The following is a 26,856-nucleotide window of genomic DNA, read 5'->3' on the forward strand; positions in this document are numbered from 1 at the left end:
GGGGAAGCCAGATTCTCTTAACAACCGTGTGACTCGCTTAACAGCTGCAGTGATTCACTTAAAAACTGGCAAGAAAGGTCGCAAAATGGGACAAAATTCACTTAAGAAATGTCTTGCTTAGCAACAGAAAGTTTGGACACCATAGTGGGTCGTAGGTGAGGACTTGCCTGTACTTTCTCTCTGTCTCGGCCACAGTAAATCTGCCGAATTTGGGGCAAACTGGAATTGGACCCCTGTTTGTTAGTTTCCAGTCTGATGTCAACACTGCTAACATTGGTGGTTTTTGCATTGACAACAGATGGAGATGCAGCCATTTTCTTCTTTTGCTTTTAGAGTTAGATGATGCTAGGAGGGAGGGTGGAATGTGCAGGAGAGTCTAGCTAGACATAATAACACTGGACCTAGTGTGAGAACCAAGGTTGTTGAAATAAGAGATGATAAGGAATTGGCAGGCTGGAGAGCTGGAAGGGAAGCCTGGGCTTTAAACTAATTGGGGAATGTGATTTATGACTGTTAACTGAAGGAGGGAATTGTGCTTTGATACTATGTGCTCAGGGGAGGGGAACACAGTTTTTGGCTTAATGTCATGGTTCCGGCAGATGAGACTCTTTAAAGAACTTTGAGGCACTGTTTACCTTAAAGAATCTTTATTTGAGTAGCATAGCATCGGCACTAACATAATCGAAGCCAAAAACTTGAGTTCCCTTCCCCTGGGCCCATAGTATCAAAGCACAATTCCTTCCTCCAGTTAACAGTCATAAATCACATTCCCCAATTAGTTTGAAATGCAGGCTTCCCCTCCAGTTCTCCAGCCCGGCCAGTTCTTACCATCTCTTATTTCAATAACCTTGGTTCTCACACTAGGTCCAGTGTTATTATGTCTAGCTAGACCAGGGGTGTCAAACTGCCGGCCCGCAGGCCAGACACATCATCCGGAAGCTGCGCCTACCCCATTGCCGGCAATGGCAAAACCGTCCCAATACGTTGCGCGGCGTTGCGTGACGTCGCGAGTTTGACATGTCTGAGCTAGACTCATGCACATTCCTCCCCCCCCCCAGCATCATCTAACTCTAACTCTTAAGAGTAAAACATAAGAAGAAAATGGCTGCATCTCCATCTGTTGTCAGTGCAAAAACATCTGATGTTAGCATTGACATCTGACCTGTGAAGAAGGCTGCATGTCCTTGTCTAAAGAGAATTTTTGGAGAGACTGGATGGTTAGCTGTGGTTCATTGATAAGACTAAACCCCTCCTGACTCTTTCAGCCCTCTGCTTGTTTGAGCTGATAGAAGTGGGGAGGGTTAATCCCCTTTACGTGAGGGTGGGGCACATGTCTAGGAGTGCCAGGCTGTTAGGCTTAAGCAGGCTTCTCCCTCAAGTGTCCTTTCTGTACACTTTGCACAGGGAGATGCCACCCACAGTGGGTACAGGAACCTGTCCCAGCTCCTGATCTACTCTGAAATCCGACAGTTGGTTTCCAGTCTGCCAGCCTTAAGTGGGCGCACGGCAGTCCTAAGAGAGTAGATCAAATCTTTGGCTTTCCACTCTGCTTGTTCTGGCCGGCATTGAAGACATTTAAGCGCTGCGAGTATTCCAAAAACTTGGGCATAATTTGGGAGCCCTCAATAATCCCTGCTCACGTTGGGGGGAGGGGGGGAGACAGGGGGCTGGAAGGCTGAAAGCATCGCTCCTACAGCCAAGGTTTGGCAGAGGGAGAGTCCAGGTTGGAGCTGTTTTTCTTTGTTTGGGCCAGTCTGAATTGTTTCTAAAATGTGCGGTTGCGTTTGGGCTCAGAGCAAAACCTGTCTTTTCTAAATAAAGCCAGCAGCGCAGCAGAGGAGACTTAACCCCGCAGATTGTGGTACTTAACAAAGGTTGTGTTTGGAGTGTTTTAGCAGGAGGAGCAGACAGCTTATGGTTTACGGCAGGGGTCTTCAAACTTGGCCCTTTGATGACTTGTGGACTTCAACTCCCAGAATTCCTCAGCCAGGAATTCTGAGAGTTGAAGTCCACAAGTCATCAAAGGGCCACGTTTGAAGACCCCTGGTTTACGGTTAGCATGCCGAAGCTTACAAAATAGGAAGTAACTAGTACAACTAGATGGCTCTAAATTAGAATGTGAATTATGTAGGTCCTTCCCCCCCTCCCCCCACCCAATTTCCAAAGGTCATTCCTGAAGTGCTGGGTTAGAAGACCACCCACACCACCTCTGCAGAATTCAGGAATAAATATCCTTTGCCTCAGTAACTTTGATGACTTTTACCCTCAGGGCAAAAAATAACTTCAGATTTTAAGTTCTAGAGCAGGGGTCTTCAAACGCATGCCTGGCTGAGGAATTCTGGGAGTTGAAGTCCACAGGTCATCAAAGGGCCAAGTTTGAAGACCCCTGCTCTAGAGCAATGGTCCCCGTCCCCAGACTGCAGCCCACTAGTTTGTCTTGAACCTTTCGGAACCGGACCGTGGAAGTTGCAGGCGAGTGTGCGTGCATCCCCACTTGTGCGAGCAGTGGACGCGCGTGCCTGCCGCTCGCGAAATGGAGCTGCGCACAGGCATGCCCGCCACTTGCACGGAGCATCCCTTTCCCCCCTCCCCTCTCCTCCCACCAGTCCGCAAAGGTGGAAAGCTTAGGAAACTCTGGTCCAAAGCAACTCCCAGAATTCCTCAGCCAGTTTACACCTGTTAAAGTTGCCCAAGTGGCGATTCATTGGTCTGGAGTTTTAATGCACCAGGTTCACCCTCTCTTTGCGTGCTGTTCTTTGAGTGACATGAGAATGTTACCCGTTCAACTGCGGAAACGTAAGGAAACTTGACTTCGGCAGCAAAGGCGGCTTTTTGAGTTTTCAAACTTTCCCCCCCACCCCCACCCCCTTTTACCTGCTCTCTTGTTAATTCTGAAATGCAAAATACTGGAATTTCTTTTTCCTCTAAGCTGCACCTTCTGAATTCCTTTGCAGGTTGATACAATAAAGGAAAAGGTGAAAGTTGATTCTTTTCCATCTTTTTTAAGTCTGGAGGCCTAAGTCTAAGGATATATCTGCATGAGTTTTGTTTTATTTTTATTTTATTTCCCCCCCTCTTTTCTACCTTCCCTACACTGCTGCTACCGCTTTCTGCCCGCCTGCCCCCCCCCTGAAAAACTCTCACTAAAGCCTCTGCAAGTTTAAAAAAAACAAACAGTGTCATAGCTGTAGGACAGAACGGTAGGCACTAAATGGCTCATCAACTCTCCAGGAAGGCTAGAAAGCAATCGGTCGGGATCACGGTTCGGAGAGCTCACCAGACGTTTAACCGCATCCCAAGGAACCTCTAAAAAGAAGGAGCAGGAAAAGCTGGTGCAGTTGGGTCTCCCTGAAGGGGGGCAGGGGGCAATTGGGTCTCCCATTGGATGCTGTGTGTTTTCCCCTCCCTGGAGACGATTGTGACCACGCCAGTCTTACTAACTCGCTGAGGGTGGCTAGCTGCTTAGAGGCTCCCCCTTCCCACACCAGCCAGGCCTCTGGCTCTCTGGTCCCATCTGGCTGCTTCCTGTTCCAGCAGGAGTCACTTTCCAAGGCCTGGATCTTCCTGTGGATTGCAAGGCCTGTGTCTTCCCATTGATTGATTGCAAGGCCTGTGTCTTCCCATTGATTGATTGCAAGGCCTGTGTCTTCCCATTGATTGATTGCAAGGCCTGTGTCTTCCCATTGATTGATTGCAAGGCCTGGGTCTTCCCATTGATTGATTGCAAGGCCTGGGTCTTCCCATTGATTGATTGCAAGGCCTGGGTCTTCCCATTGATTGATTGCAAGGCCTGGGTCTTCCCATCGATTGTAAGGCCTATGTCATCCCATTGATTGATTGCAAGGCCTCTGTCTTCCCATTGATTGATTGCAAGGCCTGGGTCTTCCCATTGATTGATTGCAAGGCCTGGGTCTTCCCATTGATTGTAAGGCCTATGTCATCCCATTGATTGATTGCAAGGCCTCTGTCTTCCCATTGATTGATTGCAAGACCTGTGTCTTCCCATTGATTGATTGCAAGGCCTGTGTCTTCCCATTGATTGATTGCAAGGCCTGGGTCTTCCCATTGATTGATTGCAAGGCCTGGGTCTTCCCATTGATTGCAAGGCCTGGGTCTTCCCATTGATTGATTGCAAGGTCTGTGTCTTCCCATTGATTGATTGCATCGCCCGTGTCTTCCCATTGATTGATTTCAAGGCCTGAGTCTTCCCATTGATTGCAAGGTCTGGTCTTCCCATGGATTGCAAGGCCCGGGTCTTCCCATTCATGGATTTCAAAGCCCGGGTCTTCCCATTCATGGATTGCAAAGCCTGTGTTTTACCATGGATTGCAAGGCCTAGTCTTCCCATTGACTGATTGCAAGGCCTGAGTCTTCCCATTGATTGATTTCAAGGCCCAGATCTTCCCATTGACTCATTGCAAGGCCTGAGTCTTCCCATTGATTGATTTCAAGGTCTGGGTCTTCCCATTGATTGATTGCATGGCCCATGTCTTCCCATTGATTGATTTCAAGGCCTATGTCTTCCCATGGATTGCAAGGTCTGCTCTTCCCATGGATTGCCAGGCCAGGGTCTTCCCATTCATGGATTGCAAAGCCTGTGTCTTCCCATGGATTCCAAGGCCTAGTTTTCCCATTGACTGATTGCAAGGCCTGAGTCTTCCTATTGATTGATTTCAAGGCCTGGGTCTTCCCATGGATTCCAAGGCCTGGGTCTTCCCATAGATTCATCTTCCCTTCACCCCCAAAACTACCCAGGCCCGTTTAAGCCAGAGCCAAGGCCTCCACTTCCCAAAGCTGAGCCATTCTTCCCGTCCAGCAGTGTTTCCCTTCAAATTTAACGGCCATCCTCTGCCAATGTGCCAATCCAAGCTTCCCTCTTCATCTGAGAATTGGCCACGCACACAAGCACCCCTTGCCCACCCACCCCCACAAGACTGGAACCGGCCCGTGCTTGAAGCACCCAATGCCCAAGTCCTTCAGCAGCTAGTAAGTCAAAGGCAGGGCAGCCCGTGTGATGTGCAAAAGGGTACATGAACTGCAGTGACTGCTTTTCTGAACTGAGCATGTTCAGCCATCATTGTGATGTACATCTCACTTTCCCTAAGCTGCAAAGCATTGCTGTGGAAAGCGGGGTGGGGGGTGGGGGGGCTGTTTCTGCGTGCCGTGAACTTTTTGGGGGTGGTGTTGGGGGAGGGGAAAGGCTGGCTGGAGGGAGGCGTCTGGCCGCCATCTTACAACTTCACTCCTTGCTTCAGTTCTTTTGCCTTTTTTTCCCATGCACATATAACACCAAACCTCCAGCATTGACCGCATGCAGTTCATTCTTTCTTTTGTTCTTTCTTTTTTTTCCCTCCTCTTCCTCCTCGTTACTTTTCTCCCTTCTGCAGTCTTATTGCAGTCTCCGTGGAAAAGCCTTGAACCCTTTTTTTTAATACAAGGAGTGGTTTGCTGTTAATAAAACCTTGTCCGCAGGGCATCCGATGACGTGGTTCCGATGGAGCGTAGTAGCACTCCACTGCTTAAAGCAGATTGCGAGTGGAGTCTTTTAAAAAAAAAATCTGGTGTTTCTTCGGAGCCATCGGGGGAGGGGGGACCCCCACCACAGCCAAATTGGCAGTTGTGGAAGATCTCTGAATATCTCCTTTGCTTAGCTTGCATCCTTTTATCTAGATCTGTGCCATAGCACCTTAAAACACTTTTTCTGCTGATCAGTTCCTTCTTCACGGAAGAAGGTTTTCCAACCTAAGTGTTTGGTTTCCCAGGAATATTAGATCACGACAGAAAATAAAAATGCAAAGCTAGCGTAGGGTTGACTGGATATACAGGTAGTCCTCGATTTGCAACAGTCCATTTAGCGACTGTCCAAAGTTACAACTGAGAAAATTGACTGAGGACCGTTTTTCACCCAAATGACTATTGGCGGCATAGTCAGGTGGTCAGAATTCAAACACTTGGCAACTGACTCGCATTTACGACGGTTGCAGTGTCCTGGGGTGTGTGTCATGTGATCCCCTTTTGCGACAAGCAAAGTCATTGGGGAAAGCCGGATCCACTTAACAACCTTGTTACTGAATTTACAAATGAAATGGATTCATTTGACAAATGTGGCAAGAAAAGCGGTAAAATGGGGCAAAAATTCATTGGAACAAATGTCTCACTTAGCAACAGAGATCTTGGGCTCAGTTGGGGTTATAAGTCGAGGACTACCACACTCACTTGCCCTCTTGCGCGTGCGTGCTCTGCGCTTTGGTTTCAGGGGCCATTATTTTGGGAAGACTCTATTTCAAACGCTTGTTGCTGGAGGTACCTTAAGTGTAATAAAACACATTTTTGGGGAGGGAAAGGGGAGGTTAGGGTTAGGAAAAGAAAAAAAAAGTTTGCTATTAGCAAAGGGGCCTTAGCCTCATGCTCATTTGGTAGGTTTTCCATGTCAGGTCATGACTTGTGATGGATTATATGCTTGATATATCTGATGAGGTAAAACCAGGAATTAAGCCAGCAGCAGCTGAATGACACTGTGAGACTTTACAAATCCAATAAAAGGGAATATTTGTAGCTCAGGGTTGAATTGGAGGAGTCCTCGTCCCAAAGGAGCTTTTCATAAAGGCAGTTGGAATTTTGGGGTGTTTTTTTTTCCTTGGAAAATATTTCGCTTCCCATCCAAGTTGCTTCTCCAGTTCTGAAGAAGTGAAGTGAAGAAGTGTCTTGGTTGAGAAACGAAACATTTTCAAGGGAAAAAAACACCCAAGAAAGTCCAATTGCCTTTAGGAAAAACACCTCTGGGACACGCATGAACTGGGTGATTGAGAATCTCCATAGACACTGAGGGATCTTGCAGACGTTTCATCACCCAACTAGGTAACGTCATCAGTGTTAGAAAGAGGTGGGGTTGCGCTCTCTTAAATGCAAATGGCCTGCCCTGTCAGTGTTGGTGAGAATGGCCCTGGTGGTTCCTTGATTAGGCTGTTGTTTACTGTTAGCTTGTTTTTCTGAGTTGGTAGCTCCTGATCTATAGGGCAAGCCACTCATATATTAACAGAGTTCAAACCCCAGTCCCGTCCAGCCCTGAGGATGTTACCTAGTTGGGTCATGAAACATTGCAAGAAAACAACCAAACTCGGGAGAGCACCAAGGACCTCCCACTTATCAAAAGCAACAGCCTCCAAGCCAGTCCTGGGCACCTTCGGTGAAGGAATTTGGGGCACGATGGACTGACCCCGATTGACTTCCGTTGCATGGCAAGACTTCCGCTGTGCCTTGCGAGTGTGGACTTGTTCATTTACTTAGAGCAGGGGTGTCAAACTGCCGGTCCGTGGGCCGGATGCGTCATGCCGAAATCGTGCCCACCCCAGCTCCGGCAATGGGGGAAAAATTGCAATAATGTGGCGACACGTCACGTGACATGGTGAGTTTGACACCCTTGACTTAGAGCAGGGGTAGGCAACCTTGGCTCTTTGACGACTCGTGGACTTCAACTCCCAGAATTCCTGAGCCAGCCATGCTGAGGGGAAAGGGAGAGGTTTCCATGCTGAGCCATGCCGGCTCAGGAATTCTGGGAGTTGAAGTCCATGAGTCATCAAAGAGCCAAGGTTGCCTACCCCTGACTTAGAGAGAACAGGGAATTGTTCTCTAGGTGAGGAAAACTAAGTACAGGTGCATACCCCTGAACTGAAGTGTTCCACCTGCTGTGATTTGTACTCTTGAGAACTCGGATCAAGTTGTATTTTAGGAAGGATTCTAAGAGTGCGAGTTGCAAATAAAAACAACGAGGAGTCAGGGGCCTAGAAACAGCCCTGTTTATTGAGATGGAAGGCAACAGCTCCAGGGTGAATATCAGTGGAGCTTTTAAGTATGAGAAGTAGCAGCACCGGAAGACGGCAGCCGATGTCACCCCTGAGCTGGACTAACAGTCATAGGCTGGACAGGAAGCAACGGATGGGAACCAATCAAGGAGAGAAGCAACCTAGAACTAAGGAGAAATTTCCTGACAGAACAATTAACCAGTGGAACTGCTTGCCTCCAGAAGTTGTGGGTGCTCCAGCATGGGAGGTTTTTAAGAAGAGACTGGACAGCCCTTTGTCCAGAATGGGAAGAGGGGGGGAATTGAGGAAGGGGAGGGTCTTGTGAGAACTTCTGTCTTCAAGCAAAGGCTGGATCAATGTCAGTTTCAGAGGCTTTATAAACAGGACTGGCCTGATCCATCTGTAGCCTTAACAAGTTTTCTCCTATGGTCTGTGGGTATGGAATGGCTCCTGCAGCCTCGTGAACTGGTGATTGTTCTGTAAATGGGGAGCTCTAAATCCAGATGCATAAAACTACTGTCAAACTATGCTGGCCATCTATTAACAAAGTGACATGCTGTAAAATACAAATTTAAAATACCTCAGTAGCCTTTTTGTTCTTAAGTTGAAAGTCACCGTGCTTAGAAGAGAGATTTCTGCATGAGATAGGTCCCATATGGAGTCATTCATTCATTCATTCATTCATTCATTCATTCATTCATTCATTCATTCCTGCTTACCTACATGGTCCATCTCACCTAAATGACTGTGGGGTGTCTTTTGAGCAAGGGTGTCCAACTTTAGCAACTTTAAGACCTGTGGACTTCAACTCCCAGAATTCCTCAGCCAACCATGCCGGCTGAAGAATTCTGGGAGTTGAAGTCTACAGGTCTTAAAAAGTTTCCAGGGTTGGACAGCCCCACTTTAGAGTGTCTTGCCCATGCTTCTCAACTCCATCATGCCTTAGAGCACTGTTTCTCAACCTTAGCACCTTTAAAGACATGTGGACTTCAGCTCCCAGAATTCCCCAGCCAGTGCACATATCTTAAAAGTTGCTTAAGTTGAAAAACAGCGTTCTAAAGTGCTGGGTCCCCAGGAGAGCCAGCAACACAGATTGGCTGTAGGAAATGACCAGGCTGATCCCCAAAGGAGGGGTCAAACATGTCATCCGTCTCGAGTCCCTTCGTGCTCACCTTGGATTGCACCGGCTCTTATCTCCCGACCATTTGCTTTGGCTGTTAGTAGTTCAGATTCTTGTAGAGAGCTTAAGCTTGCAATAAACCCTCATGCACCGGTGCAAATGACACCGGGGGAAACCCGTGAAGGGAAAAGAGGGAGGGATACGGCGAGGCGACTGGATCGACTCTAGCAAATTCCCCAGAATTTGGTACATTAAAATTTGGTCAGATCGGATTAGATCCCTGCAATCTCACGCTCGAGGTCCAAGCTAGACTTTGGGAACAACCTGCCCGAAGCCCTCCAACAGCGAGTGTCCCCTCCCCTTCCAGGCTGAAGGTTCTTCAGAAGAACGTCCTGCAAATCCGGTGGCACGTTTAGACCACTGGCATTTCCCTTCCCGGCTTATGTTTTTTTTTTGGTCAATGATTTCCTTTCTTGGACTGTGTTTCATGCCCCCCTGAAGGCTTTTCCACTTCTCTGCCAGAAAACCGTAGGACCCTGAAAAGTGGCTGCGTGGTTTGTCTTGATCTTTGGGATTCTTCTGTCTTCCTAGGTGGACAAGCTGGACGCCTCAGAATCGCTGAGGAAAGAGGAAGAACAGGCAACGGAGACCCAGCCTATTGTTTACGGTAAGCCTTTCCCTCGGCGTGGCCATTTCCGTCATTTGAGCATGCATGCATTTCTTTAGGGGTGTGTGGGGGGGGGGCGCTCAAAGCCCAAGCTGACATAAGTTTGGAACGGGCCTAGTCTAAAAATACAGCCCTTTAATAAGTCGATCCTGAGTCATCCAGCTTAAGAGTTGTCTGGAAGTTGAGTCCTGGGCAATTGGATGTCTGTGGAGATTCTCAGTCCTGCAGGTCCTGGTGCTTTTTCAAAAGACAACTTGGATTTTCTTGGGTTTGTTTTTTTAATTTCCCCTTGAAAACGTTTCTCTTTTAATCCAAGGAGCTTCTTCAGTTCTGGAGAAGGTTCTTGTTCTGAAGATAACTTCCAAAGCAGCTTCTTTGGTCGAGAAGCGAAAACAAGAAAGCCCAGTTGCCTTTTGGAAAAGCACTTTTGGGACAAGGGCAGTTGGACTTAATTTTTCTTGTTGGCCTGAGACGTTTCGCCGCCCACCCAAGCAGCTTGTTGAGTCTGAGGAAGTTGGAGAGGGAAATCGAGCAGGCGAGAAAAATAAGCCCATGTGTCCTGACTCAACTTCCAGACAATTCTACCTGGATGACTGTGAATCTTCACCGACAACATTGCCGTGTCTTTTGGAGAAGAAACCCTGATGTTGGTGCGGGAATATGGAAAAGCATCAAGAATTAGAATAGTAGCGTTCGAAGGGACCTTGTAGGTCATCTAGTCCAACCCCCCTGCCCAAGCAGGAGACCCAGCATCATTTCTGACAAGTGGCAGTCCGGTCTCTTCTTGAAAGCTTCCAGTGATGAAGCTCCCACAACTTCTGAAGGCAAATCTGTTCCATTGGTTGATCGTTCCTACTGTCAGAAAATTTCTCCTTATTTCTGGGTTGAATCTCTCCTTGATCAGTTTCCATCTGTTATTCATTGTCTGGCCTTCAGGTGCTTTGGAGAATAGTTGACCCCCCTCTCAAATATTGAGAGACTGCTAACATGTCTCCCTGGTCTTTCTCTTCACTAGACTAGCCATGCCCAGAAAAGTGGGCCATTACAGGAATCCCCTATCCCAGGGGTAGGCAACCTTGGCTTTTTTTATGACTCGTGGACTTCCACTCCCAGAATTCCTGAGCCAGCATGGCTCAGCATGGAAACCTCTCCCTTTCCCCTCAGCATGGCCGGCTCAGGAATTCTGGGAGTTGAAGTCCAAAAGTCATAAAGCAGCCTAGGCCTAGGGCAGGGTTAGGCCACCTTGGCTTTTTTTATGACTCGTGGACTTCAACTCCCAGAATTCCTGAGCCAGCATGGCTCAGCATGGAAACCTCTCCCTTTCTCCTCAGCATGGCTGGCTCAGGAATTCTGGGAGTTGAAGTCCACGAGTCACAAAAGAGCCAAGGTTGCCTACCCCTGACCTAGGCCTAGGCCGCTTTATGACTTATGGACTTCAACTCCCAGAATTCCTGAGCCAGCCATGCTGAGGAGAAAGGGAGAGGTTTCCATGCTGAGCCGTGCTGGCTCAGGAATTCTGGGAGTTGAAGTCCACGAGTCATAAAAGAGCCAAGGTGGCCTACCCCTGCCCTAACCAACTTGCTCAGACTGAGGAAGTTAACAGAATAACAGAGCTGAAAGGGACCTTGGAGGTCTTCTAGTCCAACCCCGTTCTGGCGAAACGTCTCAAACCGACAAGATAAAAATAAATCCAGTTGCCCCAACTCAATTTCCAGAGAGCCCTTCAACCGCTTGCTCCATTTTCTTTCTTTCCTTCCTTAGGTCAGCCCCAGCTCATGTTGACGGCTGGTCCCAGCGTGGCGGTCCCTCCTCAAGCACCTTTTGGCTACGGCTACACTGCACCTCCCTACGGGCAACCCCAACCTGGGTTTGGATACAGCATGTAAGGAAGCCAGCGGGGAACCAGCATCCTTTTGTGGAACCTCCACCGTCCCTCTCACGTCGAGGGGGGAAAAAAAACAACCTCGTGTCCTCGTAACATTTATTTTATGAAGGACTTGTGTTTTCTGTTTGTTCCTCCTCTCCCCTTCCTTCCCACAAGCTCTCCGGACACCCCCCCAACACCATCTCCCCCTTTCTTCACATTCCACATTTCCCCCCCCTCTGGTGGGAATACTTTTAAATCTTCCAGCAGGCTTCTCCCCCACCCCACCCTCCCTCATTTTTGCAAGATTGCTTCTGACGTGAAACCTCCGTTTCTCTCGTGTCTCTCTTCCCCATTTGCACTCTTGTAACCTGGAAAAACGGTCAGATCTCTCTTCGGTTCAGGGGGTAACGTAAGAGTGGCCGGTTTTGCCCCAAAAGCACGTAATCAAAAAGGTTTATTCTGAAGGGCCGGGGTGGTGGTGGTGGTGAAAAAAGGATTTAGTGGTGGGGTTGAAACACTAAAAAGATAAATTTTGGATGGCTTGGCTCTTGAAATAAATGAATTGTAAAACAAAAGAGAGAGGGAGGGGGGAAAAAAGCTCGCAGATAACATACCGAAAACCTGTCCTGGTTTTTTTTTTAAATAAAAAAAGACCCATCCAGTAGAGGCTCCATTTAAACCTATGCAGGTTTCCGGTTAGATGTACAGAGAACGCCAAGTGTTTTTGCTCACTCCGTGTGTAATCCCACTGACCCTTCCGTTGTGTTAGTGCGGTGTTTTTTTTTTGTGGGGACCATTTTATATTCCACTGAGGAACAAGATGTCAGGAGGGGGGGGCACCATAAATCCAATCTTTAGTGTTTCTGACTAACCTCGCCCTCCAGTTTGTGTATGTTGGATATTGTGGTGTTCCCAATTCCCCTCCCTCCCTCTCCCCCGGAGTGTACAGAAGAAAGAGAGAGAGAGAGAGAGAGAGAGAGAGAAAGAGAGAGAGAGAGAAAATGGAAAGGGGCATTTGGGAAACCCCAACGGCTGTTCAGTTTTTGCTTGTGCAATTGAAAAATGACTCAAATTGGGGGGGAAAAAGGAGATGATAATAAATGACTGGACTGTGGACATCCTCTATAGTAGTTTTTCAGTATGTATCTCTTCAAACTCCTTTATAATGTATGCGCTTGGCCTCAAACAGAAAAACAAACAAACTACCAATAAAGATATATATATATAAGTTCGGCAGTGTTCTTCAGGTCCGAAGCAGGAACCAGCAACTTAGCAAAATTTCCAAATTGTGGGAGAGTGGAGTGGATCTTGGGCAGGTGACTTGCACTGATGGAGATTCCTTGAGGTGAACGGGAAATGCTCGGAGCTAAAAACGAGGAAAGTTTGATGGCACTTTTTCAAGCCCTCGGCTGGGCTATGAGCCGCTGAAGGCTTCTTCTTCTTCTTCCCAAGTAAGAAAACAAAACAAAACAAAATCTTTAGGGTTGTAGTTTTGAGTGTTTCCAGTTTTAAATCTGACAAAAGATCATGTTATAGGTATGTTAAGTTGCCTTAATATATTTAGCTTCGAAATAAAAATTGACTTCAATGTTCAATGCTGTTTGAATTAAGTGTCCTGTTTATCCATGCAAATGGCCTCCGTTGGTGGAATGGGAACTTCAGATTTCATGTGGATCCAACAGGTATGATGTAAAAAGAGGGGCGTCTGTTGTATAGAGGGGTAGCCCTCGACTTACAATCATTTGTTTAATGACCGAGGTTACAACAGCACTGAAAAATGCGGCTTACGAGTGGTTCTCAACACCTACTGTTGTGATTCCTAGCCAGTCTGTGGATCCGGCAACTGAGTCTGAGGAATCAGAGGAGGAGGAGGGGCCTGGAGTGACAGAGTCAGAGGAAGGCTCTGAGGAGCTCCAAGATTTACAGTCTGATGAGGAGCCTGGCCCCTCTACTCACGCTCAGGCTGAGACACAGCTGTGCTGGGAGCCTGAGTTGGACAGTGATAAAGAACAGTTGGGACAAATCCAGGATGCACGAAAGCGCAGGCAAGGACTCACATAGGCTGGGACAGAACACCTACAACCGTTGCAGTGCCCTTCTGGTTATGTGATCAAAATTCAAGCTCTTGGCAACTGGCTTATATTTATGAAGATTGCGGCATCCCAGGGCCACGTGAACCCCATTTGTGATGTTTTCAGCCGGCCTCCAACAAACAGTCAGTGGCAGAAGCCAGATTCACTTAGCAACTGCAGTGATTTGCTTAACTATGGCAAAAAAGTAAAATTGGGTGTGACTTGCTTAACAACCGCCTTACTTAGCAAAAGACATTCTGGCCATAAGTCAAGGACTACCTGTTGTTAGGATGAAATTGGAATGAATCCAGGCCCTCCCTAGCACTAAGGTTGGCTACAGGACCGAGAATATTACAGCTTACGAAGGACTGGGTTTCTTGCAGGAGAGAACTACATGGCTAAACAATTTGAAGGCAACAGAGATCAGCTCTGGGTAAAGCATTTGAAGGAGGGAGGTTTCAAAACTGCCTCTCAATGGAGGGTTAAAGCAGCCGTGTCCTTCAGCAAACTCATACAGCTGCCTTCAAAAGCATCTGTTGGGCTATCTGCTGCCACCCCATCAGAAACACGGGGTAAGCCACACTAGGAAACCAAAGTCACGCATGTCGATACTCCTGTTACTATAAGCCAGGGGTTCCCAACCGAGGGTGCGAGACGATATTCCAGGGGTGCGAAAACTCGGGTTTTCAAAATTATAGTCATATGCATAATTTATTGCCGTTATTTTGAACTTTTGTAAGGGGTGCAAGAATATATCAGAAGCGTTCTAGGGGTGCGAGGTATAGAAAAGGTTATATGCTGTGGTAACAAAATCTTGCAAGTCTGAATGTGCTTCCCACCACCCCTTTACCATAGCAAAAATTAGGACGGGTCTTGTCCGAAATGCTTTCTCAAGTTCTATCTCGAACTCAGGAATTTTATTTACACACACACACACACACATTGTGGCTTGGTGGTGAAGATGCTTGCCTCCCACTCGGAAAGTTGAGAACTCAAATCCTAAGTAGCTGCAGATAGTTTCTCTCCTAGGGCTTAAAGAGAACTGTGAACTCTGCATAGGCATCAGGAAGGGCAGCCGACCCATCAATACTCCGCTCCATCCAGTTGCCCCCGACTGTACTCTGAATTAAGGGATTACAGGATTGTAAAAAAAAAGGGAGTTACACATGCGCACGTACTCTCACACACAAATTCCCTTCTCACCCCTATGACTGATCTGTGTCTTCCTCACTCTCGGGTCCTCTGCCACAGGGGTCCCCAAACGCTGGTCCGTGGACTGGGTAGCAGGCCGCAGCATGCAAACAACCAGTCCACACAAACAAGCAAAGCCCCATCCATGGGATGCAGGCAGCACACAAAGCCACGTGCACTCTGGTCTGTGGAAAAACCTTTTTCCGTGGAACTGGTCCCTGGTGTCCAAAAGATTGGGGACCTCTGCTCTACCAGAAATGGGAGTTTGAGGGTTCTGCCCAGGATCGTTGCCGTTCCTAGCGCCTCAGTACTCTGGACAGAGAGCTCTCATGTCACTCCTGGGATGTGTTGAAGCCCCTCCCAACATTGGCCTTGACTTTTCACATCTGAGTTCGTCCTTCAGGTGGCGGGTCCTTCTCCAGCTTCTCCTCCTCTTTAATGTCTGCTGTCAGTTGGCACTGGTACAGGTATCTTATCGTATACCTGAGAGAGGCTTTTCCTCCCGTTACTCCAGGTCATTCCTTCCTCCCATTTCAGAAACTCGCATGGAGAGTATATTTTGGAAGTGTGGCAAGAGATCCTGTCCAATTTTTTGCCCTTCCATCTGTGCAGAAGGAGAGATGTTTCCTTGCTTTCAAGTCCACTCCATTTAAACAAATAAGCGAGAAAGCTGTTACTCTCCAGGTGGCCCAGAGCCACATTTTCCCAGCATTTACAGGGCTGGGTCGACGCAAGGAAGAGTTGTGGCCTCAACAACATCTTGGAAAAGGGAGCGCCTGGGGAAGCCTTCGAGATAAAAGACGCCTCCTTCCCGGAGACTAAAGACAATTGTTTTGGGACAGGTTACGAGGTGAGCAAGAAAGCAGCAGAGGGCAGCATGGCTGCAGTTTTCCCTACACCTTTTCAGACAAGACGGAGGTGGTCACAAACTTCCCAACCTTACAACCGCATCACATCGCTCGAGTTGCAGGCTATTGCATCAGTTGCTTTCTGGCACAAATATTTCAAGCCGAGGCAGTTGCCAACGAAGCGACGGCTTTTGTGTTTTGAATCTGGCCTAGCCTTATTCCCCCATGAGCAAAAACAGGCTACATTCTCAAGGTGCGTGGAAAGTTGAGGTTGGCAGCGCTAATTACTTTTTTCTTGGAGCAACCCGAAGCAAAGTGCGTTGTTGCATTTTGCAGAATTGTCCGCTAAGTCAGTGCCAGCCAGTTTGGTCTAGTCTCTAGTCGCGGTTAAGAAGAGCAACAAAGATGATTAGGGGACTGGAGGCTAAAACATATCGGGAACGGTTGCTGGAATTGGGTATGTGTAGTTTAATGAAGAGAATGATGAGGGGTGACATGATAGCAGTGTTCCAATATCTCAGGGGCTGCCACAAAGAAGAGGGAGTCAAGCTATTCTCCAAAGCATCTGAAAGCAGGACAAGAAGCAACGGAGGGAAACTAGTCAAGGAGAGAAGCAACCTAGAACTAAGGAGAAACTTCCTGACAGAACAATTAACCAGTGGAACAACCTGCCTCCAGAGGTGGTGAATGCTCCAACACTGGAAGTTTTTAAGAGGAGACTGGACAGCCATTTGTCTGAAATGGTATAGGGTTTTCTGCACTGTACAGGGGGTTGGACTAGATGACCTCCAAGGTCCCTTCCAATTATTATTATTATTATTATTATTATTATTATTATTATTATTATTATTATTATTATTATTGTTATTATTATTATTATTATTATTATTATTATTATTATTATTATTATTATTATTGCACCAGGCTAGAAAGTGGGGGATCCCGAGTTCAAGTCCCCACGTCACCATGAGAGCCAGCTGAATGGCCTTGGGCGACTCGCTCTGTCGCAGCCCATCTCGTCTTGCAGGGTGGCGATTGTGGGGAAAATAGGAGGAAGGAACATTATGTAAATTTGCCACAATGAGTTACTTATAAAATAATGAAGGCAGGATAAAAATCTAGTAATAATAGAGGTAGTCCTCGACTTAGCAAATCACAATTGAGCCCCAAATTACTGTTGCTAAGCGAGACTGCTGCTAAGTGTGTTTCCCCCCATTTTACAACCTTTCTTGCCACGGTTGTTAAGTGAATCACTGCAGATGTTAGTTAACATTACTATCATTAGGTGTGAAGTGAATTTGGCTTTCCCATTGACGTTGCTTGTCAGGTCGGAAAAAGTGATCACGTTCATCATAAATACGATCCCGTTGTCAAGCACTTGAACGTCTGATCTTGTGACCATGGGGGTGCTGCAATGGTCATAAGTGTGAAAAATGGCCATAAGTCACTTTTTTCGGTGCCATTTTAACTTCAAATGGTTGCTAAGCACAGTGTAAAGGTGATACGTTGAAGACCACGTGTAAATATTTTGCCATCAGTACCACAGGTGTTTAGTAGAGGACATTTAAAGCATCATTAGAGAAATGAAGAGGACAACAAGCTTATTAACTCCTATCCTGCACTCCCACTAAAAAAAGCAAGAAGAAATACATCCAACACTGAAAAAATCCACTGCTGGCAGCCTCTTCTTCCACCAGCATTCTCTCATTGTTAAATTCACTGACCTCAAAGAAGCTAGACCTGGCATGAACTAGAGTCATCTTCTGATCACAATGATTGACTACTGTTGTTAAAGTTGCTGGGAAATTTGACAGAATCATTCTCTAAACAGCAAGCATTACGAGAAAGGAGACACTCATTAACAACTTCGGAGAATGCCGTCTGGTGACCCCCAAGGGGAGGGCATTCTCTGTGGGTGCGCCTGACCTGTGGAACCGTTTACCGATTGAGCTCCGGATGGCTCCCGACCTTCGCTCCTTCCGACACGACCTAAAAACCTATTTGTTTGAACAAGCCGGCCTGGTCTGATGGGTTTTGTTTTAATTATTGTTTTAATGTAATTTATTTTCTGCATTTGGGCACTAGGGTTTAATTTGTTTTTAATTTCTGTATTTTGGGTATTTTGGTATTTATGTCCCTGTTCACTGCCCTGAGTCCTTCAGGAGAAGGGCGGTATACAAATCAAATAAAATAAATAAATAAAATAAATATTCTTGATGAGTGGCCACATTACAGGGTATATTTCCATACAACAAATATTTCAGGGACTTCCAATCTAGTTTGTGGCTTGGTGGAACATCTGGCATTCCTGAGATGTGAGCGTAACCATTTGCTCAGGAATTAATAATAAGTTGGAAGGGACCTTGGAGGTCATCTAGTCCAACCCCCTGCTCAGGCAGGAAACCCTATACCATTTCAGACAAATGGCTGTCCAGTCTCTTCTTAAAAACTTCCAGTGTTGGAGCATTCACCACTTCTGGAGGCAGGTTGTTCCACTGGTTAATTGTTCTCACTGTTAGGAAGTTTCTCCTTAGTTCTAGGTTGCTTCTCTCCTTGATGAGTTTCCATCCGTTGCTTCTTGTCCTGCCTTCAGGTGCTTTGGAAAATAGCTTGACTCCCTCTTCTTTGGGGCAGCCCCTGAGATACTGGAAGACTGCTATCATGTCACCCCTCACTCTTCTCTTTGTTAAACTACACATACCCAGTTTCAGCAACCGTTCCCTATATGTTTTAGCCTCCAGTCCCCCAATCATCTTTGTTGCTCTTCAATTCTGGGAGTTGAAGTCCACAAGTCATAAAAGGGCCCGAGTTCCCCACCCCTGTGTTATACTTCCAAATGGAGATGCCTTTGGGAGAATAAGCCATTTGCCAAGTTGTCTCTTTTCTTTTTAAGGGAAAAAAATGGGTACACACCTAGAGAATAGGTACTCCTCGACACATAGGATTATAATGGAGCGTGCCCATTAGTAGTTGCAAATCGGGACAGTCTTAAATCTGGCCTTGCCTACAGGACCCACCTGACTGCGCCACCTTTTTTGCAGAGGTCATTAAGCAAGCAGTATGGTTGTTAAGTGAATCAATGATTCACTAGAGGCTGTCTTTGCCAAAAGCCGAGTAAAGGCCGGGTTTGGGGCAAAAGCGTTGTAAAATGTGGATCATGTGATTGCAGGTCACTGCAATGGGTCGTAAATGCGGGCTGGTTGCTGACATGGATCATGTAACTGTGAGTTGGCTCATGGGTGCTGGCCATCAGAACCGGGTGGTAAGTACCCCCAGGGGAGTCCATCGTTAACTTCAAATGGTTGTAAGTGCGGTTCAGCAAAGGAAGCTTTTTAATCCCTGTTTTAGCAATGGCACAAAAAGTTCTCTGTTGATATGTTGCCTTAAGAGCAGGGGTCTTCAAACTTGGCCCTTTTATGACTCGTGGACTTCAACTCCCAGAATTCCTCAGCCAGCGTGGCTCAGCATGGAAACCTCTCCTTTTCTCCTCAGCATGGCTGGCTCAGGAATTCTGGGAGTTGAAGTCCATGAGTCATAAAAGAGCCAAGGTTGCCGACCCCCTGGACTAGACGGAAGGAGCCATAATCTACAGATGAAGCAGGCACATTAGCAGAAAGAAAAGCCAGGTATCTTGTCTAAAAGATTTCTTCAGGAAGCCAGAGGTCAAGAAATGCAAAGATTTTCAACAGAAGAGAATATCAGTAGCTCAGTGTTGAGCTCTGGAGTCCTCAGTGTGTCTGCTTGCAGCTGTTTATTATCTAACTAGGTAACATCATCAGGGCTCAGTGAGTATGGGATTTGCTCCCTATTCATCAGCTGTCAACAGACACACAAAGATAAACCACATTTACATACCATTTAAAAAAGCTAAGGAGAAAAAGAGCAGAACCCATCTTCTCCAGCACCCAATGCCCAGATAAGCAGGGATTAATGCCAGAGAAAACAACCAAGCAGAAAGCAGTACCCTAATGAAGGAACCACCAAGGAGGAAATCACACCTCCGCCAAGCTACTGGATAAACAGGCAGCAAACTCCACATTCTTGTTGGACTGATTATGCTACCTAGTTGAGTAATGAAACATCTGCAAGTGAACAACCAAGCTCAGAGATCACCAATGACTCCACAAAACAGATTTGTTGGGCTGCTGTCCTGATGATCTTAAAATCAAGAATAAAAATAGCACCTCATGTGTAACATGTTTAGCAGATGTGGCCCTAAGTACCCTTTCCAGGGACTCATCACAATTTGGTCAAAGAGTAGCTATTTGCACACCAAAGGAATGTGGCTGTGAGCACTTAATGACACACAACTTGCATTTGCACGGTGCCCTTAACCAGGTCAGTCACAAACTTGCTCAATTTTTCCAGGTGTGGAACATCATTGCTTTCAAGTTGATCGCTTAGTATGTTCTGAAAACACCGCCCATATGGTTATTAGTTTTGATTTTGAATTTGATTTTATTAGACTTATATACCGTCCTTCTCCCGTAGGACTCGGCGGTTCACAAGGTTTTTTAAAAACAATACAACAAATTAAAAAAAATTAAAAAAAATTAAAATGATTACACTAACCTTGAACTAAAAACCCCAATTACAATTAAAATACAATTAAAACCCCAGTTAATACTCTCAGTCCAGGCCAGAAAGGTCTTCAGGTCCCGGCGCAATGAGCGAAGGTCAGAGGCAGTCCTAAGCTCTACAGGCAGCTGGTTCCAAAGGGCCGGCGCACCCACAGAGAAGGCCCTCCCCCTGGGTATTGTCCGCCAGCAATCTTTTACCGGCGGTACCCTGAGAAGACCCTCCCTGTGGAAGCGCACAGGACGAAGGGAGCTTGATGCCGGCAGCAGGTGCTCCCTCAGATATCCCGGACCCAAGCCATTTAGGGCTTTATAGGTCATCACCAGCACCTTGAATCTCACCCGGAGGGCAACCGGAAGCCAATGCAGCTCGCGGAGTAGAGGTGTTACATGGGAGTATCAGGAAACTCCCATCACAACCCGCGCGGCTGCATTCTGCACCAGCTGAAGCCTCCGAGTGGTCCTCAAGGGCAGCCCCATGTAGAGCGCGTTGCAGTAGTCCAATCGGGAGGTCACGAGCGCATGAGTGACTGTGCTCAGGGCATCTCGGTCCAGGTAGGGCCGCAACTGGCGTACCAGGCGAACCTGGGCAAAGGCCCCCCTGGTCACGGCTCCTATATGGTCTTCAAAACTGAGCCACGAATCCAGGAGGACGCCCAAGTTGCGAGCCCTATCGACGGGGGGTAACACCTCACCCCCCATCATTAAAGATGGAATGGACTGGTTAGTCCAAGATGCCGGTATGCACAGCCACTCAGTCTCGGCAGGATTGAGACAAAGCCTGTTTCTCCCCATCCAGACCTGGACCGCCTCCAGGCAACAGGACATCACGGCGAGGGCATCATTAATGTATTATCCAAACCCAGAAAATAAAGATTTAGTAACCAGGTTGTGTTAAACCAATTCACTCAGTGACTGTTCAAAGTTACGGTGGCACTGAAAAAAGTGACTGTCCATTTTTCACACTGACCACGTTTGCAGCCTCCCCCATGGTCATGTGATCAAAATTCAGATGCTTGGCAACTGCCTCATATTTATGACGGTTGCAGTGTCCTGGGGTCACGTGATCCCCTTTTGCAACCTTCAGACAAGCAAAGTTAATGGAGGGGAAGCCAGATTCACTTAACAACCGGGATACTAACTTAACTGCAATGATTCATTTAACAACTGTGGCAAGAAAGGTCATAAAATGGGGCAAAATTCATTTAACTGTCTCGCTTAGCAACAAATTTTTTTAGCTTCGATTGTGGTCGTAAGTTGAGGACTACCTGTAGAATCACCGAATGCCTTACACTCCATTGCATTTAAATCAATGGCTTTGTTGGATGCTGATGCATTTCCGTCCGTCTTTAAAAGTTTGCCTAGAAGACACCTAAAAGTTAATATTAAAAGGATGCCAAAGAGCCCTTCCTGTCCGTGTAATTCATTTATTTGGAAACTTTTGTAGCGATGCCTTCCATACCTTACTGATCATTTTCTCCTCCAGATTTCAAAAGGCTTGATTCAAGAAATCCAAAGTCAGAGAATAGCCTAAACTGCTTCTGCAGCTGTGCAAACATAAAGCTGTTTAACCGGTTACAAGAAAGTGGAGCCTGCAAAGATATGTGGGTCATCAATGTGTGTGTGTGTGTGTCTTAACGAAACAAAAATAATCTGGGATTTGCATTTGATAATTATTGTTTTGAGGAAGGGACTGGAAGATGGCTTGTTCTCTTGTGTTTTTATCCAAGTTCACCATCTTTACACGGTGAACTTCACATTCAGTAGAGTTTCAGATGGCCAGAAACTTTATCCACAATCTCAGCTGGCCCAGGTCCAATGCCCAAGACAGTCCGGGAGCCCGGAGCTATTTGTGTGCGGCCGGCGTCTTGGATTAAGCTCACGGTCAAGCCGAGCCCTCTGGCCTCGTTTAAGAGCTGAACGAGAGTCTCCTCGTCGGGCGCCTTGAGGACCACCTTCGGTTGTCCACAATATTCCCACTGCTTCAAAAGTTCTGGATTTCGGTGGTGGATTTGCTTATAGGCAGAAACGGCGGCGTGAGCACACTGGGCGGCCACTTTGCCCTTGCCCATCTTCAGGTCATTCCTGACTACGATCACCATCTTGAATTCTCCGTACTCGCCCATGATACTGGCTTCGTTGCCCAGCTCATTGGCCATCATAGTCAATCTGGATTTGGCTGGCCGGAAGAGCCGAGCTCGTATGCTCCAGCCCAAGCATACTCCACAGGTGACACCAGCAATTAGGCCAAAAACCCCAGGCCTAGCCAGGTAATCCATAATGCATCTGGAGAACAAGGAGAAAAGCAATGGTCGGGACATTTTAGGAAAACTTGAGTTCTGGCCTTCATGATCTGAAACCTATTTTGTGCTTGGAGATGCCAGTATTCCTTGACTTACAACAGTTTGTTTAGTAACTGAAGTTGCAACAGCACAGTTAAAAACTGATTTACGACCGTTTTTCACACTTACGACTATTGCAGCATCCCCCTGGTCAGGTGATCAAAATTCAGACACTTGGCAACTGGCTTGTATTTATGACGGCTGAAGTGTCGTAAGGCAGGGCTTTTCAACCAGTGGTATAAGTACTAATGTCTCATTTAGCAACATAAATTTTGGGTTCAACTGTGGTCATAAGTCATACTACTTGTATGTTGTGAGAAACATACTACCTGTATTTTTATTTGCTCCGCTCTTATACCTAAGCACAGACGAGACCTTTTTCCCTTTCCAGCTGGCATCCTGGTAGGGAGGCCGGGACCAGCCCCAAGTCACCTCCCGAGCCTTGGCAGTTGTAGGGGAAGCGAGACCTAGGCCTTGCCACCCCCCATCGCTGCTCCCCACTGAATTCCCATCCCAGTTTCCCTTGTGGGTGCTCCATCACTGGTGGCTTTTAAGAAAAGTCTGGATAGCACAGGGGTCTTCAAACCTGGCCCTTTTATGACTTGTGGACTTCAACTCCCAGAATCCCTCAGCCAGGCACACTGGCTAAGGAATTCTGGGGGGTTGAAGCCCACGAGTCAGAAAAGGGCCAAGTTTGAAGACCCCTGGGATAGCCCTTTTATTGAAATGGTATAGGGCAGTATTTCTCAAGTGTGGCCGTTTGAAGGTGGGTGGACTTCAACTCCCAGAATTCCCCAGCCAGCAAAGGTCCATCGCTGGAGGTGGCTGGCTGGGGGATTCTAGGAGTTGAAGTCCACCCACCTTAAAACGGCCAAAAAACACTGGTATAGGGTCTCCTGCTTGAGCAGGGGGTTGGACTAGAAGACCTCCAAGGCCCCTTGTCGTCGTTGTTATTAAATGCAAAGAAGCCCCTAAAACAGGGGTCTTCAAACTTGGCCCTTTTATGACTTGTGGACTTCAACTCCCAGAATTCCTCAGCCAGCGTGCCTGGCTGAGGAATTCTGGGAGTTGAAGTCCACAAGTCATAAAAGGGCCAAGTTTGAAGATCCCTGCCCTAAAAAGAGGGCAGGCCGTTCCATTCCTCTGTACCGCCCCACCCCCACCTCTTCTTTTTTTTTTTCGGCCCACCTTCTTTCCCTCCGACTCCTGGCTGTCTCTCCGCCTAGGCCCACGTCACGCTCTCCGACGTCACAAAAAACACCCCAGCCAATCCCGACGCGGCGCGTGCCGAAGTGGAACGCCAACTCCCGCGATGGGCGGGGCGGCGGGAGACAGCTCGACCAATCGCCTTGCCGCTTTCCCTCACGAGAGGGGCCTCGCTCGTGGCCTGACCCCCTCCCCCCGTCCACCGCGTTTCCCTCCCCCATCCGTGCTGGGCCGGCCCTCATTAGGATGAAAGGGCGAAATCAGGGGTGGGGAGTCCTGGGAGTTTAGGACACCTTACTTTTTCTCCCCCGCTCGGTTCTAAAATCCGAAACGTTTCAAGTCACCGGGGTGGCAGAAAACCGGAAAAGCGGCCGGGCTTCCGGCTAACGAATCCCGGAAGTGACGTCCCATCGCCTCTTGCCGGGTGGGCGGGGCTGAGGCGCCAACACTTCCCTCACTTCCGGGTTGGCCCTAGTCCAGGAGGACGAGCCGGAGGAGGAGCCGCTCGCAGCCGTAGCGGCGGCCGGGCTAGCAGCTCCAGCGACAGCAGCAACAGAAGCGGCGGCACAGAGGTCGGACGCAGCTGAGGAACCCGGCGCGTATGTCCGTGCCTGAGCTGAGGTAAGTAGCGGCGAGGCCCGGAGGGAGACGGGGCCTGCCTACGGGTCCCCGGGAGGGCCAAAAAGGCGTGAACGACCCCCCGAGGAGCGGAAGGGTCCCCGCTTTGCTCCGCTCTCCTTCCTCCGCGGGCTCCACATCCCTGGGGCGGTGTGGGCTGTGGAGTGAGGGTCCTCTCCCCTCCTTGCCTGCCTGCCTGCCTGCGAGCAGCTGAAGCCCCTCCACGTGGCCCTCCGAGGAGCCGGCCAGGCTGCTCCCGGATCCTACCGGCTGTCTCTGTCTGCCCAGACCCCCGCCCCGCCCCCCCCGAATTGGTCTCTCCACCTGATTTGAGAAGGTTTGAGAAGAGGAGCTGGAAAGGGACCTTGGAGGTCATCCAGTCCAACCCGGGACCTTGGAGGTCACCTAGTCCAAGCCCGAGACCCCTATCCCATTTCAGACGAGCAGGAGACCCTACACCATTTCAGACAAGTAGGCTGTCCGGTCTCTCCTTTAAAAACCTCCAGTGATGGAGCGGCCACAACTTCTGGAGGCAACTTCTGTTCCTTGCTTGGTTCCAAGGCGAGTGGCTTTTGGCTCTTGAGACAAAAAAAAAATCGAGGTGTCCCTCTGAAATGAAACACTTTTAAGCAGTGCTTTTTTTTGTAAAAGAAAAAGGTGCCGGAACTCACACATGTCATACAACCCGCCTTGCCTACCCTATAAGGTTCTATCCAAAAAAAGGTGCCGGAACTCCGTTCTGAGCGTTCTATGAGAAAAAAAGCCCTGCTTTTAAGAGTGCATGGAGCCCAAAGATTTACCGGGCAAGTGGGACAGCAGGGAAATGCTGGAGGGGATTGGAGGGGTGTGTGTGTGTCTTGTCTCCCGATGTGACTGAGTATACCCGTGGACAAGGAGAGAAAGAACCTGGAATTAAGCAGAAACTTAATTGAGGACAATCGATCAGTGGAACGGCTTGCCTCCAGAAATCGTGGGCGCTCCATCACTGGAGGTTTTTAAAGAAGAGACTGGACAATCAGTTATCTGAGATGGTATATAGGGTCTCCTGCTTGAGCTAGGGGTTGGATTAGATAGAAGACCTCCAAGGCCCCTTCCAGCTCTATTCTGATTGACTGAGCCTGATTAGGGCAGAACTAGGAATGGCTTAGGGTTAGGGATAATTATAGGAAAGAAAGAAAGAAAAAAAGAAAGAAAGCTTGTCGATCAGAAGGTCGGCAGTTTGGCGGGTCGAATCCCGAGTGCCGCGTAACAGAGTGAGCGCCTGTTACTCGTCCCAGCTTCTGCCAACCTAGCAGTTCGAAAGCACGTAAAAATGCAAGTAGAAAAATAGGGACCGCTATGGTGGGAAGGTAACAGCGTTCCGTGCGCCTTTGGCGTCTAGTCATGCCTGCCACATGACCACGGAGACGTCCTCGGACAAGCGCTGGCTCTTCGGCTTTGAAACGGAGATGAGCACTGGCCCTTAGAGTTGGAAACGACTAGCACGCATGTGCTGGGGAACCTTTACCTTTTTACCTATAGGAAAGAAATCCTTGCATTCTCCACCATTCAGTCACAACTGGAGAAGCTTCTTGGATGAGAAGTGAAAAGTCTTCAAGGGATAACCAAGAAAGTCCAGTTGCCTTTTGAAAAAGCACCTTTGGGATAACCGTGACCTGGATGACTGAGAATCTCCATAGACATTCTTTCTATGGAAGGAAGGAAGGAAGCAAGGAAGGAGAGTCTTGATAGATGTATTGGAGGGTGGAAGCAGAGGGTTTGGATTTTTAAATGGTGGGACGCCTTTTTTGGGAATTGTTAGCATGCATCTCTCTTGCGGTCCTGCTAGCTCAAAACTGTTGGTTAGTTCTGTGACCAACATTTTGCAAGAACCAAGGAGTAGAGATTTGTGTATATGTGACCTTGTGTTTAATTCTCCACCGCTGGGCTTGCTTCGATCCAAATTGAAGCTCCTTCTGGCTTTTTCCAATAAAAATTGTATTACATTTCAATTTTGTTTCCCTAGTTCAATGTTGGCGATCCCTAGGAAATGAGTTAAAAGGAAGATGAGCAGCTGTGTTCCATGTTTCCCTAACAGTTGAAGGGTTAGTTCAGTCTGAGTGTTTCTTCCCTTTTTTGCTCTTCACACCAGATAATTTTCTTCCCTTTACTCCCTCTAGTGTCTATATTTAGCACTGATGAAGCCGAATTGAGATTTTGCAACCTGCTTTCTAAGAAAAATATTTTCCTAAAAATGGGGCGAGATTGCAGGTTTGGGGTCAGTTTGTCTCCAAAGTATGTTAGTTACGTGATGGCTAAAACTGGACTTTCAGACATTGCCTAGTCATTTGTGATAGGCAAGATTTGACAATGCACTTTGCGGTGGTGATCTTTTACTCCTGTGTATTAACAGTTTTAGAATTCTGAAGGATCATAATGGTAAAACTCGCTTGTGGAACTTTGGGAGATGGTCAAAAGAAATGGGTCAAGAGAATTGAGAAGCGTAGTCTGAAAACCTGAGATTGTATTCTTATTTTTGGATCAAAGTAAATCCTTTTTAATGGTTC

The 26,856-nt window shown here is 47.6% G+C and overlaps 3 protein-coding genes across 6 annotated transcripts in view; 2 read left to right on the forward strand and 1 right to left on the reverse strand.

The window, feature by feature from the left end:
* The window catches only part of CLTC (clathrin heavy chain), a 126,357-nt gene extending 113,306 nt beyond the window's left edge, over positions 1 to 13,051 (forward strand). The window contains exons 31-32 of the mRNA XM_081346560.1: positions 9,514 to 9,589; positions 11,351 to 13,051. Coding sequence (XP_081202686.1) covers positions 9,514 to 9,589; positions 11,351 to 11,475 — 201 coding nt within the window. The 3' untranslated portion in view covers positions 11,476 to 13,051. The remainder of the gene's footprint in view (positions 1 to 9,513; positions 9,590 to 11,350) is intronic.
* Positions 13,052 to 14,250: 1,199 nt separating this feature from the next.
* Positions 14,251 to 24,069, reverse strand: PTRH2 (peptidyl-tRNA hydrolase 2). Of its 3 annotated transcripts, XR_014028776.1 has the most exons (3): positions 23,991 to 24,069; positions 21,607 to 22,430; positions 14,251 to 14,649 (listed from the first exon to the last, which is right to left on the reverse strand). XR_014028776.1 is itself a non-coding variant. In XM_081346626.1 (2 exons), the coding sequence occupies exon 2, from the start codon at positions 22,421 to 22,423 to the stop codon at positions 21,905 to 21,907; it is 519 nt and encodes a 172-aa protein (XP_081202752.1). In that variant the 5' UTR covers positions 22,424 to 22,430; positions 23,991 to 24,069; the 3' UTR covers positions 19,677 to 21,904. The 3 variants fall into 3 exon arrangements, 2 of the variants coding, with proteins under 2 accessions (XP_081202752.1, XP_081202753.1); XM_081346626.1 differs by lacking the exon at positions 14,251 to 14,649 and having other exon boundaries at positions 19,677 to 22,430; XM_081346627.1 differs by lacking the exons at positions 14,251 to 14,649; positions 23,991 to 24,069 and adding an exon at positions 23,675 to 23,788 and having other exon boundaries at positions 19,677 to 22,430.
* A 105-nt stretch (positions 24,070 to 24,174) lies between these two features.
* Positions 24,175 to 26,856, forward strand: part of VMP1 (vacuole membrane protein 1) — a 150,556-nt gene continuing 147,874 nt past the window's right edge. Inside the window, exons 1-2 of one of the 2 annotated variants that reach the window (XM_081346613.1) lie at positions 24,182 to 24,313; positions 26,316 to 26,394. The gene's annotated coding sequence lies outside the window, so the exon portion shown is untranslated. Of the gene's footprint in view, positions 24,314 to 26,315; positions 26,395 to 26,856 lie in introns of both variants that reach the window. The other variant, XM_081346612.1, reaches the window with a different exon arrangement.

Source organism: Vipera berus (genome assembly GCF_964194415.1).
Source record: "Vipera berus genome assembly, chromosome: 1".
NCBI classification, from domain to species: Eukaryota; Metazoa; Chordata; class Lepidosauria; order Squamata; family Viperidae; genus Vipera; species Vipera berus.

Coding starts and splice junctions, on each gene's coding strand:
- PTRH2 (XM_081346626.1), bottom strand. CDS start 22,423: ATGGATTACCTGGCTAGGCCTGGGGTTTTTGGCCTAATTGCTGGTGTC.